The sequence below is a fragment of the Spea bombifrons genome, chromosome 2, assembly GCF_027358695.1.
Source record: "Spea bombifrons isolate aSpeBom1 chromosome 2, aSpeBom1.2.pri, whole genome shotgun sequence".
NCBI lineage: Eukaryota > Metazoa > Chordata > Amphibia > Anura > Pelobatidae > Spea > Spea bombifrons.
The window spans coordinates 80483495-80498218 of NC_071088.1; the positions used below are offsets into that span (position 1 = coordinate 80483495).

The window sequence follows — 14724 nt, forward strand, 5'->3', positions numbered from 1 at the left end:
TAACCTCTGTTGTATGTAAACTGAGGGTTTCCTAAGAGATTTTGGAGTATCTCAATGAAAATAAATGTATGACTCCATATCAGCATGGGTTTACAAGGGATCGGTCCTGTCAAACTAACCTGATCAGCTTTTATGAGGAGGTGAGCTCAAGACTGGATCTTGATTTTTCCAAAGCATTTGATACGGTGCCACATAAAAGGCTGGTACATAAAATGAGAATGCTTGGGCTGGGGGAGAATGTGTGTATGTGGGTAAGTAACTGGCTCAGTGATAGGAAACAGAGGGTGGTTATTAATGGTAAATACTCTGAGTGGGTGACTGTTACTAGTGGGGTACCACAGGGGTCAGTTTTGGGTCCTATTCTTTTTAATATATTTATTAATGACCTTGTAGAGGGATTGTATAGGAAAGTATCAATCTTTGCAGACGATACTAAGCTCTGTAACGTGGTTAACACGATAGAGGACAGTGCACGGTTACAAATGGATCTGGATAGGTTGGAGGCTTGGGCTGGGATGTGGCAAATGAGGTTCAACACAGATAAATGTAAGGTTATGCACATGGGGAAGAAAAATCCAGGCTGGGAATATGTATTAAATGGGAAAACACTGGGGACGACTGACATGGAAAAGGACTTAGGAGTTTTAGTTAACAGTAAATTTACCTGTAGCGACCAGTGTCAGGCAGCTGCTGCTAAGGCAAATAAAATCATGGGGTGCATCAAAAGGGGCATAGATGCCCACGACAAGGAAATAATTCTACCATTGTACAAGTCACTAGTCAGACCACACATGGAATACTGTGTACAGTACTGGGCACCAGTGTACAAGAAAGATATAGTGGATCTGGAGAGGGTTCATAGACGGGCAACCAGAGTAATAAGGGGAATGGAAGGACTACAGTACCCAGAAAGATTATCAGAATTAGGGTTATTTAGTTTAGAAAAAAGATGGCTTAGACTAGCTTTTACATCTGTTTCAGTTCATTTAAATTCCAGACATGTAGATGTATAAGAGATGTATTCAGGAGGGTATAGGCAGGGGAGGGCTAGCAGACTAAGGCCTGGGGGACAAGTCTAGTCAAGTGGCCCATTACACCACCAAATCAGCCAACCATCCATGCTCATCTTTTCCTGATTTTCTAACGCATAGTGATGTAATGTGATGGGATTGGGAATACTTCAGTACATAAAAAAAAAGGCATCATACACGGGCTGCCTGAAGCCACAATTTAGTGCCACTAATCCTTTTTAATAAAATATGCAGCTTCAAATAGAGTAAATAACATGAAACCTTTACTTTTCCTCTCACTGATTTCAGGGCCTAGAACATTTTGTCCACTGAAGTGACTACAAATTCAGGAGGGCGTTTACTCTCGGGATAAGTACAAATTACATAATTCAATTTATTCCTGCAGAATGTAAAGTGCCAGGAAACAGATGACTAAATACACAGACACCAGCATAGGCGTAGGAACCCCTAAAATCTGGGGGGTAGCATTTTTCCCCATCAGATACCACCTTTTTTCTCCCCAATCGCTCCCTCCGCTCCTGCACCAAAAAAATATTTGCCACACTGGCTGCAGATTAGGGGAAGACTGTGAGAGTCAGTGGAGTTTTCCCTCCTTCTGACCCTACCGTGACATTGAGAGGTCCTCTCCCCCGTAATCATCCCCGGAGTCCTTTTGTCCGCTCATTCACTAAGCTATACCTCTCTTTTCCTTCTTCGCTGTAGTTCAGGTATAGATCAAATAGAAAACACATGAAACAGCACGTGCATGTATAGGTCAACTGAATAAGACATACAAACCCTGTATTCGCAGTTATACATAAATAATGTATGAAAACATAGCATAGCAGATACAGATCAACAGAATAACACACAAATCCGGCTTTGCAGGCATAGATCAACTGGAAATCACATAACAACTCTGCATTAAAGGTATAGATAAAAGCCCCTAAATCACACAGGCACAGATCACAGGATGCACACCCCAAAGCCAGCCCTGGCGTCCATACTGCCCACATAGAACCTGACCAGCACCCAGATAACAACTTATCCCCAACTTTGTCCCCAAACAGCCCAGCGTGAGCCAAATATGTCCTTAAACAGACAACCCTGACACCAGTACAGGCTCTGCAACACTGACACCCAAACACACACACCAGGATAGGCTCTGGCACACCAACACCCAAACACACAGATGTCAGGACAGGCTCTGACACACCGACACCCAGACACACACCAGGACAGGCTCTGCCATACCGACATCGAAACACACACGCACCAGGACAGGCTCTGCCACACTGACACCCACATCAGTAAGGGTTGATCTAAACAAAGCATTAAAAATGCTTACCACACTGTATTCCCCCCACACCTTTGTGTATTGCCCCATGTGGATTTGTGCCCCCGGCCAGACCCCTTTGTGAATTATGCCCCAACATCCTTGTGTATTGATTTATGTGATGTCCCCAGCCAGCCCCCTCCCTTGTGTATTGATACCCATGTGTATTGCCCCCAGCTACCCAACTCCCTTTGTGTATTGATTTATGTGGTGCCCCAACCACCCTGTTGTGTACTTATACCCCCTAGCCACCACTTTTTATATTTAATTGTTGTCCCAAGGGGGCCCCCCCTTTGAATATGGGTCGCCTTCCACCTATTACCCCAACAATCTTTTTTTTAATACTTACTTTTTTGCTGCCTTCCTTCCCTGCTGCTGTCCTCTGACGAGCTCTGCTAGCTGTCACGAGGAACTGTTCTGTGTGACTCCGCTCCCTAGAGCGGCACATCACATCGTCAATGGGGCGGGACGAAGAGCCTCACTGAGGCACTGGGCCGCTTAATGATTTTGGCTTTTGGCACGGTGAGTTTATTTAATGCTTCTTTGTAGCTTTTTGAGAAATATTTGACTGGTGCAGCTGCGTTATCAGACCGATCTTTAATATTGTATATTATTATGCTACAATTTTATTATAGTAATATTTCTAGATTATATAGTGTCTGTATTTGTAGTACAGTGTTGATTTTAAACTTGAGTACACTTTATTGGTATGATAACACAGATATATATGTGTAGTATATTTTTCACAATTGATACCTTCACTTTCATATTTATTCAGATTTTTAATATAATGATAATATATTTATTTATATATACACATTGACTGGCTATCTTTGCACTGTCCCTTTAAATTATGTAGGTTCGGGTGTGTCCGACCTCTTAATTACTTGTTTTGCATAAATATTTGAGCGTGTGCACATATGTGTCTAAGGCTTGAGAAAGACCTGTGTGTCGAAACGTTGCCTGTGTGAAATAAACTCACCTTACCATTTGAGTGCTGAGCCTCTGCTTCTTTATTTTGGATGCATCAGCTGCAATGGCATCTCGGTGTGCCGGCCAACGGACTGGTCTGCCCACCACGGGTGCTGCGGGCTTTTGCCCCGCTTTAAAGACGGCCTTGGCGCGGCCAAATCTGCCACTTTACTGGGCGGCCGCACGTCCGTTTAATTTAGATTCAAGGCGGCCTGGGGGCAGTTGCCCCCCAACCCAGCCCGCCCCTGGGTAAAGGGAGCCAATGGAGTGATTGGGCTTTATTGAACCTTGGAAAATCCGGATTCTCTGTGTGTGCTGATGCCTTGCATTTTAGGATTTAATAAGAACTACCAAGATCAGGGTACTTTGATGTAGTCATAAGCAATATATGGGCATATAATGTGACATCATTTTTATATTTTTAAATAACATAAATCTATCTTAAGTTGAAAAGCAGGTTAGATGTTTTTAAATAGCATTTGCAGTGTATATTTGCTGGGTGTGCATTGTTGCCTGAAAAGAAATCTAGCAGTAAATAAGTTATTAAAAAATAACTACAGGGAAGGCTGATGGATCTTCCAATCTCTTAAACAGACCCAATGGGTCCATCATAATATGATCCTGAATTGGATTGACCTTGGAAAATTAGCACTAACTCTGTGCCTACAGTACCTATATTGAGGTCATCAACTGATTAGATGTCCCAACACAATATATTGTTCAGTGTTGGTGGCAAATTCTACAGCATTTATAATACATATGAGAATGCCAGAGAATGGGCAGTGAGCAGTCTGGTGTAGCAAAAAAGTTAACATAACTTTCCGTAAAAGAAAGCAAAATTACTCACCGAAGAAGGTGCAGATATTGAAAGGTGGACAAAAGCCCGGCCGGAAACTGCTAACTTGAGACCAAAGTAATACAAAGGAAAGACAGAAACAAATACCAGTATAACACGCAAGGTGCAATTATATAAATTAGAATCGCTATGTAAATTACAGATAAGGGTGTGTTCTTTCACTTAACTTATGATTCAATAAAAATCAACCTGTCTTTTCCTTTAACTCCTTAAGGATGGAGGCTGTGTTCTATTTTTTACACTTAGGGACAAAGACATTTCCTTTAATTTTGCTGTCTCTTGTTCTTGTTCAGACATGGTTTCTCTCTTTCGTAATTTAGTTTCCCAAACATGATACACATTATTTTAGCGCAGGGCTTTCTTTTGAAATAATATTAATACATATAACACAATATTTATTAGGAAACTGGGGCCAATCTTTGAAAAAGTCCCTATGGGATGAAACAAGACTAAAGTCCTCTATTTTCAGGTGATCAAATGACTGGATGTCTAATTGCTCTATATTGTCCAGTTTTGGTGTTAAATTCTTATGTTCCTCGATACTGAGATTTCTAAATGAAAGATGAATACAGTTCTATATTCCTACAAATTGTAGTCCCCGGAGCCAAAATTCTCAAATAACTAACTTTTTCTACAGCATTCACAATACATATGGAAATACCATGGAATGGGCAGTGAGCAGTCTGATGTACCAAAAAATGAACAGAACTTTCATTACAAAAACGTAAAATCATTCACCCACGAAGGAGCTGAAAAAAACTACTAAATTTTAACAAACATACCATGTAAGGTGCACCTATATAAATTAAGATCTCTATACAAATTACATATAAGGGTGTGTTCTTCTATTTAGAAAATAGGTCACATCAAAAACCAACCTGTCTACTCCCTTAAGGATAGAGGCTGTGTTCTATTGTTTAGACTATTTTTGCAATCCCTTTATTTAGACACAGTTTCTCTCTTTCTTTCTTTGTTTTAAAACATATTGACACATATATCACAATCTTTATAAGGGAAACGGGGCTAGTCTATGAAAAAGGTTTGGCGGATGACGAATGCTGTGAGGATCTTCACAATACTCTTCCTCTGCTTTTTCAACATTATCCTTGGTAGAAGGGCAGACTCCCTTATACATTTTTAAGGACCCATTGAACTCTTCCACCTTCACACCTGATGTGATTTGCTCACAGTGCCATCAAAGCACGGGCACACTGGGCAGTGTGCGACTTCAAACCTTGGCTTCCGTGCTTCCTTATCACTATGCGCCGGTAATTGATGCTGAGTGCTGGGATATGATGTCGACTAGGTTCTCCTATTAAATCAAAGACACTGGCTCAGCCCTTCCAATAAATATAATTAAAGAAGGCATTACACATTACTTTACATTCCTAGGAGATCTAATCCAAAATTACCACTGATCCTACACCTTTCTTTTCCATGAGACTACGCTTTAAACCTCCGTACAGAGACATCAACAAGGAAGACAGAAGGGACCGCTGTACAGCATATAATACACTGCATATATATATACACAATGTGTTAAACGTATACTAGTACATTAGCTAGTTTTCATTAAACAATGGAGGAACATGCCCTTGTCAGTGGTCATAATGTTATGGCTGATTGGTGTACCACATCATCTTTAATACATGGTGGAGGCAGTGTGATGGTATGGGCATGCATGGCTTCCAATGGCACTGGGTCACTAGTGTTTATTGATGATGTGACAGAAGAAAGCATGATGAATTCTTAATAGACTTGGGCGCCGGCCAACTCTTCACGTTAGTCTTTGTGGGGAAAAAATCATATTCCGCGAATATTCACCCATTCCTGAGCAATAGAGTCGCTCGTACAGACTTTTAAAATCCTGGTCAAGCAATCCTGGTCCAGTTAAAGGTCTTTATTGGTAATTCGTGCGGACTTTTAACTGTTGGAGCAGGGAGACCAGTGGTCTCTGCCGGCCAAGTTGCACCAAGTTAACCCCTGACGGCGAATCTACGGATTTCCGCTCCCCTTATCTACGCAGCATCTCAGGGGTTAACGGGAGCGGAAATCTGTAGGTTCTCCGTCAGGAGTTAAAAAGGCCGTGCCTATCGGTCGCCTGCAGGTTCCTCCTCTGGCATCAACCAGTTCAGGCTTTTTCTTTTTTCCTAAATTAATATTCAAATTTTGGGAGTCGTCTTATACGGTACTTAACAGTTGCTTAACCATGGATTTTTGTTTCCTTATGTTAAACATAGCAAAGGTTTTAACCATCATATAGTTCTTCTGCTAACCTACCTTGCTGCATTATTCTAGAATTGATAAGTTAATGTGGAGGAATACATATATATATACATAAATGCACAGATGAGATAAGGGATATTACATAGATATATATTTTATATTCATATATATTTGTCACATACATTTGGATTTGTTATCACTTTTATCATAGCACTATTTTCTGTGATAGCAAACAGCATTATAAATGTGAAAATGCTTAAGAATTATGACGTGCTATTTTCAATATACATTCTTTAGAAAATTTAATCACATTGCCCCAAATTACATTGGTTGATTAGGGATGCAGCAGTATTAATCATCAACAAATGAATGCGACATGATGACCACTACAATGTATTTTGTATATATCCGATTCATCAAAACACAACTGTAAAACATGGCATTTTTTATTATAACATTTGCTTGAAGCTGGATCTGCCTAGTCTCGTCCAACCAAATGAGTGACAGATGGTCTGTCAATGCGATAGAGGAATTCTGCAGGATGGAAGTATCCAAGGTACTGCACGGTGTCTGGAGTTGTGTCAGTGTGGTAATGCCCTCCTTCTCCATGATGACTGAAGCAGTGGGTGTGCTCCAGGCGTAAGTCGAACCCCTGAAATGCCCAGTTGCAGTTGTTAAATGACACATTTTTGGCAATTTTAATGGGCTATAACTTTAATCAGAATAGTCATACAATAATAATGGCTAGCTAGAACTTTTAAATAGTACTTTACAAGATATATATTTCTGATATTACTATACAGTGGGTCAGCTGAGGCAAGTTGAAACGTTTAAGCAAAATCTGGATTGTTTCTTCAGCGTTTCCTGCTGCGCAATAAAAGGTCCGTAGCTTAGTATCTTAATAATTAATAAAAGAAAAATTTGGAGAAATATTTTTTTTTTAAAAAAGAAAAAGAAAAAAGTTTACATGGACACATCTACAGAGCCATAAAATAAATATTGATGCTATCAACCTGATTAGATTTCGTTCCTCTAAAGTACATAACACTCAATGAAAGAAAATAACATACGTCTTATATAAATAAAAAAACATAAGACAGCGTTTTATTGAAAATCAATTTACTTACGGGATCATGAGACACAAATACTGACTGACAAATCAGAGGAGCCTTCATTTCATAGAACTTCAACCAGCGATTAACATCATCATCAGTGTTCAAAGGACAGACAGAGAATTCTCGAGGCTATTAATGTGTCATAGAAAGATGATAGTTAGGAATAGTAATGGAACCTTCTTTGCCAACAGTTGGTTGCTATGATACATTTTTTTTTAAAATGATGCCAAAATAAGAGGTTGTTATTTCTTTGTTCTGCCTAACTTGAGCCAGGCAAAGCTTATTGGTTGGTGATGACAAAGCATGTGACACAAACCAATTGGGTTTTTTATCGCTATATTCCTACACCAGAAACATAAAACTGACATAAGGCTGTGCAGTAACTTACCATAACATGAAGTTTTGCTTTTCCTTCTTGTATAATAAACGTTCCTCCGATCCCCACAGCGTTATCGCCATAATGCTCTTTCAGAGATTTCCTCATGCAGCTAACAAAATTGTCCTGTCCCGTCCTTCTCTTCACCTTGACCTCAATGACCTGGAAGCAAGGATTTTTAGAGAGAGAAGAAACAAAGGACTTTTGGTCAATTAGGTTTTTACTAACTTAAATATACAACATTAATGACTAATGTGGCATCAAAGCAGGCTGACCACCGGCACAAGAATATTGCATTGGTGGCCATTCAGGAAGGCCTCGTCCTAAGGACATTTATGCATGCTAGAGGAGCAGTGTGGATATAGAACCACAAAGCATTGTGTAGGAGACATCACTTCACGTGTTCTGACAGCGCCCTTTTGCATAGTCTTTGTTGAGAACCCTGACACTCGAACTAAAGAACCCTATTGAAAGTACCTGTCTTACCCCTCTGTATTTTACAAACTTTTCTCAGGAACACACACACAGAGGGCATCTTGAAGACACCTGGCGCCTAATGTGCTGTGTAAAAAGGACTTTAACAAGAAAATGTTATCGAACTGCCTGTCTTTGAGGAAGAAGCAAGTTTCAGTCAAAGACTGCTGCAGGCTCATCCACAGCCTGCTGATAAATTATTCTCTTATGGACAGTCTAGAGAAGGAGGACTGAGCTTAATGTAAAATGTGTTGCAGTATTTTATAGCATGTCTGATATTGATAAATCAATAGATTGTACTGATGATGCATTTGCACTGCACTGCAGTACATTTTGTATTTAATTGACATGGTATTTATGATGTTTGAATAAACATAACCGATTGTTTTACAGAAATGCTATTTACTGTGTGTTTCTCTCATAGACCATCATCAGTCCAGTTGTCTTTCTGTGGTAAGAAGGGAACTGTCATTTCTCACAATGTAGTAAACCAAGACATTTAATGTAATATCCAGCCAACTGTAAAACAGAGGCAAGCTTTATACAAAACAAACGGTCAACAACGCAGTATTTTATGGCAATCAACATGTTTTAAGGATGTACAAATTGGTGGTAACCCATTTCTAAATACAGAAAACAAAATGTCTTTTCAGGTTTTTTAGATTTACCTTTCCTGGTTTCCCCTCACTGGCATAGAGATTGGATAGGAGCCCAAATTCATCATCACTGTTCTTATCCCGGTATTTCTCTAAAAGGCAACTGCTGTCTGCTGGGTTAACACTAGCAACGTAATTATCATTTACAGAAGGTGTGGTGGCACTCTCAGCCTGCACAGAGAAGATCATCTAGATAAATAAAATAAAAAAATAAAAAAACATTATGCAATGTAAACACAGACATCTGGCCAACATTTTATTAATTACATTTATACAGTAGTGGGACCATTATGCAGGTGAATGTTCAGCTGGAAGGTGCTTTACAGAACAGAATTTCCTTTCATCTTCAATTAAATCTTACTTCAAATTCCAAGGTTAACTAAGACATATGTTTCACATATCGGCTGAAAAGGGCATTATCTGCAAAATGCCGAAATGAAAAAAAAATGGCCGGAAATAATCGTCCGCAGGGGCCCTGCTGCTTACCTGTGTGTTGCTCGCATAGTGTGCGAGCAGCGTCTCTTGTACTGGCCAGTGGAAGCAGGAACCCAGCGGAGTCACGTGAATTTATCTCACATCACATGACCCTGCTCTGTTCCTGCTTCCCCTGGGCGGGACAAGAGAAGTTGTGCGAGCAACACAGAGGAAAGCAGCAGGGCCCCTGCGGAAGTCTGTGAGCGAGAGATCTGCAGCTCAGGTAAGGGGGTGTAACCGCAATCACACTCCTATCATGCCCAGGTTCCAGCATGTACTGGTTGCCTGGGCATGATGGAAGTGTGAGTGTTGTTAACAATCATATATATATATATATATATATATTAATATTGTTATTGAAAAACCCTCACACTTTTATTAAAAGTAAGTAACACACCAAAATAGGACAGAAACATTTGATAACAATATTAATATATATGTGATTGTTAACAGCAATTACACTCCTATCATGCCCAGGCAACCAGTACATGCTAGAACCTGGAGGGTCATTTTCGGTTAAGGCTTCGGCCAAGTGAATGCTGAATTTTCGGTTTCATTTCAGAATTTTGGTCCCTATCTCCTACATAACCACAAGAGAGCCACTTTAATTCGGTACTGTTTGCCCTGATGACTACGGGTAGATACAATAATCACCAACCTCTGCATTCATTCCTAGGCTTTTGTGAGAGGTTGCACCAGCCCCCAATATGTAGGCTCCAGGAAGGTTGATCTTCTTGGCAACTGTGTTAATATTGTAAACCTGTTAAAAAGAAAACAGTGGTAATTTAACTGTTTTGCTGCCTTTCCTTCAATAGTAATAGTAAAATAGGTCCATAACAGTATGGTCAGATAAATAATCAGTCACAAAATAATAGAATAGGAGTGAATGCAACCAGCCACTCATATGATATTTGTATACTCAAACCAGTAATATTTTAATATAAATTATAATCATTTCAAGCCTGATAGAGTTCTATGTGTAAAAAAGCTTACTTTATCAAGACGTGCAGATGGCACCAAGTACGGCACCCCACCCACATCTGCGATCCTAGACTTTCCACATAGCCCTGAAATATCGGGGAGAGACAATCCTCAAGTAAACACATAAGGATTTAAACCACTTTTCAGCTGAGTTATTATTATCTAATTTCATAAGTCTGGTTATTTTCTGTGCCATGACTTCCAGAATGTGCCAAGTTAATAATACTCTTTATTAATGTAATAGTCACATGACACTAAGTAGAGATAAAATAAACTAACAGTAATCATATATTCTTCTTTCATGAATATCTAAACTTAACTCTGTATGATGCTTTACATCACCCAGCAACAACATTTTTTCCTGCTGCGTAGAAACCTAATGTTTTTAATATAGTAAAAACTACCTTAGCAACCATCTTACGATTAATAACCACCAAACTTTTAAGTGCAAAATGGCCCCATTTGTAGGGTCTGGGTTTTGTCTGGATGAAATTAATTTAACAATCATCTAAGACAGAGCTAAAACGGCCTAAAACTAAGCTAAAACTATCCAATACTCCACATTTTAAGCACTGCTACCTTTCACAGGAAAACAATAAGGTTTCTGTGTCAGATCAGGGCAATCCACAACCGTCACATGGACTTCTGCATAATTCTTTTCCAATCCTCTTTTAAAACCTATAAGACAAATGCACATTTTAGAACACATGTACTCTTATGAACCATTGTATAACTGAATCACTTTATTAGGACAATCTATGATGCTACAAGCATACTGCAATTTCAAGGGCCACTCGGTTAAATGAGTGCTTTCCGGCTAAGAGTGCATATGTATCATGTTTTTATATTAAAAATAATGGTAAGTTAACAGTCTGTTAGTTATGAGACCTTACTTTCACAGATATCCTCCAGAGGTGGCACATGCAGAGCACAGGATTCGGTTTCAGCCATTTTCCGTCAGCAACATGCAAGCCAGAGCTTGATTTAAGAGAAGTTCTTGCCAAGACCAAAGTGCAGTAGGTGGTGTCCAAGCACCTGTAAACACAACTCTTTAATGATTAAAGAATAAATGTCTCCCTGTTAATATAACATAATGGTTACAAAATAACAAATACTGACAAAAGCTTTAAAGCTTTAGCATTACAAGAAAATGCAACAAAAATATATTCAGTATCAAGCAGGACTATTTTTTTATGGTTATATGGTCTTGTTATCAACAGGCCAAAAGTCATTCTTAGGGCAATTATCTTACTATTATATAGAGTCCCAAATATTTCAGCCCTTCTTTGTTCCCCTGATGTTTTGTGTTTTAGGTAGTGCATCACTGTGTTGGACATTATATATTCACCTCTACCTGACTGCTGTCCTATGTCTAGTGAGTTTGGACCTAAATATTACTGTTCCTTTCACTCTCGTTAAATCAATCTCAAACTCCACAATAAACCTAAGCAACCCGCTTTTGGAGGGACTCCTTTTCTAGGAGCTCAAAATGTTTGTTGGGTATGATCCACAGCCCTGAAAGTCCCAATGATGCGTAGAGAAACCACATAAATTGTATCAATGAAGCTTTGCAAGCAAACAGCTTATTCTTCTATGAAGTGCCACACATAAACAGCTATTAAATGGTCCCAAGTGGTAAAGTAGCAACGCCCTTCAACCACACCTTCTCTATCCACTAACCCTAAACCTGTTCCTTTTCAGGCCATTTGTTTTATTATGAGGTGTCCTTAATTACTTCCATTACTTTGTTTCTTACAAGCTTTTAGTAGTTCTGTATTGAGCTAAGGAAATGGCTGCCGATCTGCTCAAGAACTGTCTAGCAAAGATTTTTTTTGTGATTGCTTTCAGAAATTGAAATGGGAGGATGAGATGGAATATATGTTGACTTCTTGGGTCCAACCTGGGTGTGGTTGGTGCTGAGAAGACTAATGACAAGTTTTTGTTTTTTGCAAATGCCTAGAGATGTGTATGTTAACAAATTCAGTCCAAAGTATGTTTTTATTGCAATTTGTTTTACTTAAATTAAGATAACCCATTTAAAAAAAAACACACCATTGTCCCACACAGCCCCACCAGAAAGGGTACTTATTAAGTTTAAAAAAGTATTTACATTAAGGAGAAGCTTCAGTGAAATACCCCAATTCTGTGGTCCCAATCTACGTATCACTTGAAGCAGTCAGTCAATGGCAGTGATCCACTCCAACTGTCAATGGGATCATTTTCTGCTCATGCACGTGGGAATCTCATTAGGTACCCCGAACTCTTGTGTAAGCCATAGCCGGTGCTCGCCAGCAGTGAGTATAGTGCACATGGAACCAGAACACGTTTCCTGCTAGCTTATGGGCTATGGTGAAAGATGCTAGGGCATATGGGGGGGATTCTACAAAATCATTCAATGCATTGGGGGGAGGTAAAATTAAAATACATAAGGCATACTATAGGCTTTGGGCATACTATTGCTATCTATTCCTCTGGGGCGGGGAAACAGCTAGGAATTATATGAAGTCCTGCCTGAAGATATACAGTTTAATGAATGTTTAATTGGTGTGCCTGAGCTCAAGCAAGAATAGCTGAAAATTGTGTCCTGGTTGCAGCCCTTCTGGACCGGAACCCCTCTGCTCTGTACAAAGCATTCTTTTACAACATGTGATTCAGTTTTCGCCACATATTCATAACAAAAATGTGACTGACTTGAAAAGCGTATAAAGAATGGGATAAATTTAGATATGGTATTGACGTCTATTTTCTGCATCCTGCTACGTTGAATTTATTCAGCCTAGAGATGACACCCTTAAAAGGGTGACCTCATCACAAAGTAGAGACATGTCCAAGCAGCAGCTATCGGGCTGCTGAAGAAACTGTAGAGCAACAGGAGAGGGAGGGTGCCGGTGACGCGCAACAAGCGGCAGGCAAGCTCAGCGCCAGATTTAAAAACCCAGAGCTGTTATTCTGAAGCCTCCTAGTCCGGTCCTGTTATATGTTGCTGCTGAATCTCTTCCTGGAAGCTCTGTTTTGACTCCTGGCTTGCCTGGCTGCTCTTCGCCTTACAATTGTTTGTACCTTGCTGTCCTTATCCTTGTACCCTACCTGCCTGTCCTGACCTTGGCTTCGTCTGACTACCCGTTTTGTGTACCCAACCCAGCCTACCCGTCCTGGCATCCTGGGCATCTACCGATGGCATTACCTATCCAGGTATCCAGCACCTCCAACTAGTGCTTTGCCTTCTATTACCCAGTACCATGGAATCATCAATGGCACTGTCCATCTTGAGGCTCAACCCCATGCTAAGTGTATCAGGGTGAAAACTTCAGTAGTGCGTGCTCCTGGAGTCACGGCAGTCGTGACACTTACTTGATTTAATGTATTACATTTTTATTTATATAACGTCAGCAGATTCTGTACCGCACTTACGGAAATCAAGTTGACAATATATCCTTTCTGGCATTTAAAATGTTTTTCAATGTAAATAGCTGTGGATCAAAGAATACTCTGACAGCATTTAAGTGTTTGTTTTTTTTTGCCTTTGTAGCATGAGTTTTAAACAGGTTTTTGTTTGCCTTCATCTGGATCATTGCTATCAAAGATACTTAAGTAAGCTTAAACACCTCTTGCTTTTTTTACACCATACACCATATGTTATCTTTTTTTTCCTGTTTAACCTTGGCAGTGATGTCATTAATACAATTAATGATTTATTAATGAAAATACTTGTTTTAGTAATGGCAAACCGAGTTGGTAAATAAATAAGCTGAGAGTCTCGTTTCAGATGTTCCCGATGTCTTATGACAAGATCACAACCTGTGCAGAGATAAGTAAACACGTTAACCCTACGTGTTACAAGCTGCCCATTTCTTTATTAGGAGCGAAGACAATTCATAGCTATAAATGCATATTTACTAAACCCGATCGGGTTACTATTCTAATGTGAGTGGGTGACTACAAAAAATTTCGCAATGACCACAGCTTACACATCAAACTTCATAATTAAACCTTTAAAATGTATTTACAAAGAAGAAAGGTGACGCACGGGCCGGGTTGTCACGGTAGATTTCCGCAATGTCATAGACAAAACAACCATTAATGTGTCCTTAAGCGTTAAAGTTACACAGCCAGCCGCTCACCCGCACAGTATTTCTCTCGTCTGCAGGAACAGCTGATCGATCGCAAACTTAAGGAATCAGACCGTAACGTCATCAGGAAGCGCCTACCAAGCGGCGCAGAAACACCACCGAATGGCATCTTGGGAAC

General features: G+C 39.8%; 1 protein-coding gene across 1 annotated transcript; it reads right to left on the reverse strand.

Annotated features, from left to right (window-relative positions):
- Window positions 1-6770: 6770 nt before the first annotated feature.
- LOC128472940 (ester hydrolase C11orf54 homolog) lies at window positions 6771-14714 on the reverse strand. The gene is made up of 9 exons (XM_053454927.1): window positions 14598-14714; window positions 11370-11511; window positions 11056-11154; window positions 10489-10562; window positions 10154-10255; window positions 9034-9210; window positions 7904-8053; window positions 7528-7644; window positions 6771-7052 (listed from the first exon to the last, which is right to left on the reverse strand). The coding sequence occupies exons 2-9, from the start codon at window positions 11425-11427 to the stop codon at window positions 6879-6881; spliced, it is 951 nt and encodes a 316-aa protein (XP_053310902.1). The 5' UTR covers window positions 11428-11511; window positions 14598-14714; the 3' UTR covers window positions 6771-6878.
- Window positions 14715-14724: the final 10 nt, after the last annotated feature.

What these genes read in the sequence shown, in the direction of transcription:
- LOC128472940 (XM_053454927.1), bottom strand. Translation starts at nt 11,427, where the DNA reads ATGGCTGAAACCGAATCCTGTGCTCTGCATGTGCCACCTCTGGAGGAT. An exon ending in TTATTGTTTTCCTGTGAAAG is followed by an intron (nt 10,563 to 11,055) that starts GTAGCAGTGCTT and finishes CCGATATTTCAG; the next exon opens with GGCTATGTGGAAAGTCTAGG. An exon ending in AAGCAAAACTTCATGTTATG is followed by an intron (nt 7,645 to 7,903) that starts GTAAGTTACTGC and finishes ACACATTAATAG; the next exon opens with CCTCGAGAATTCTCTGTCTG.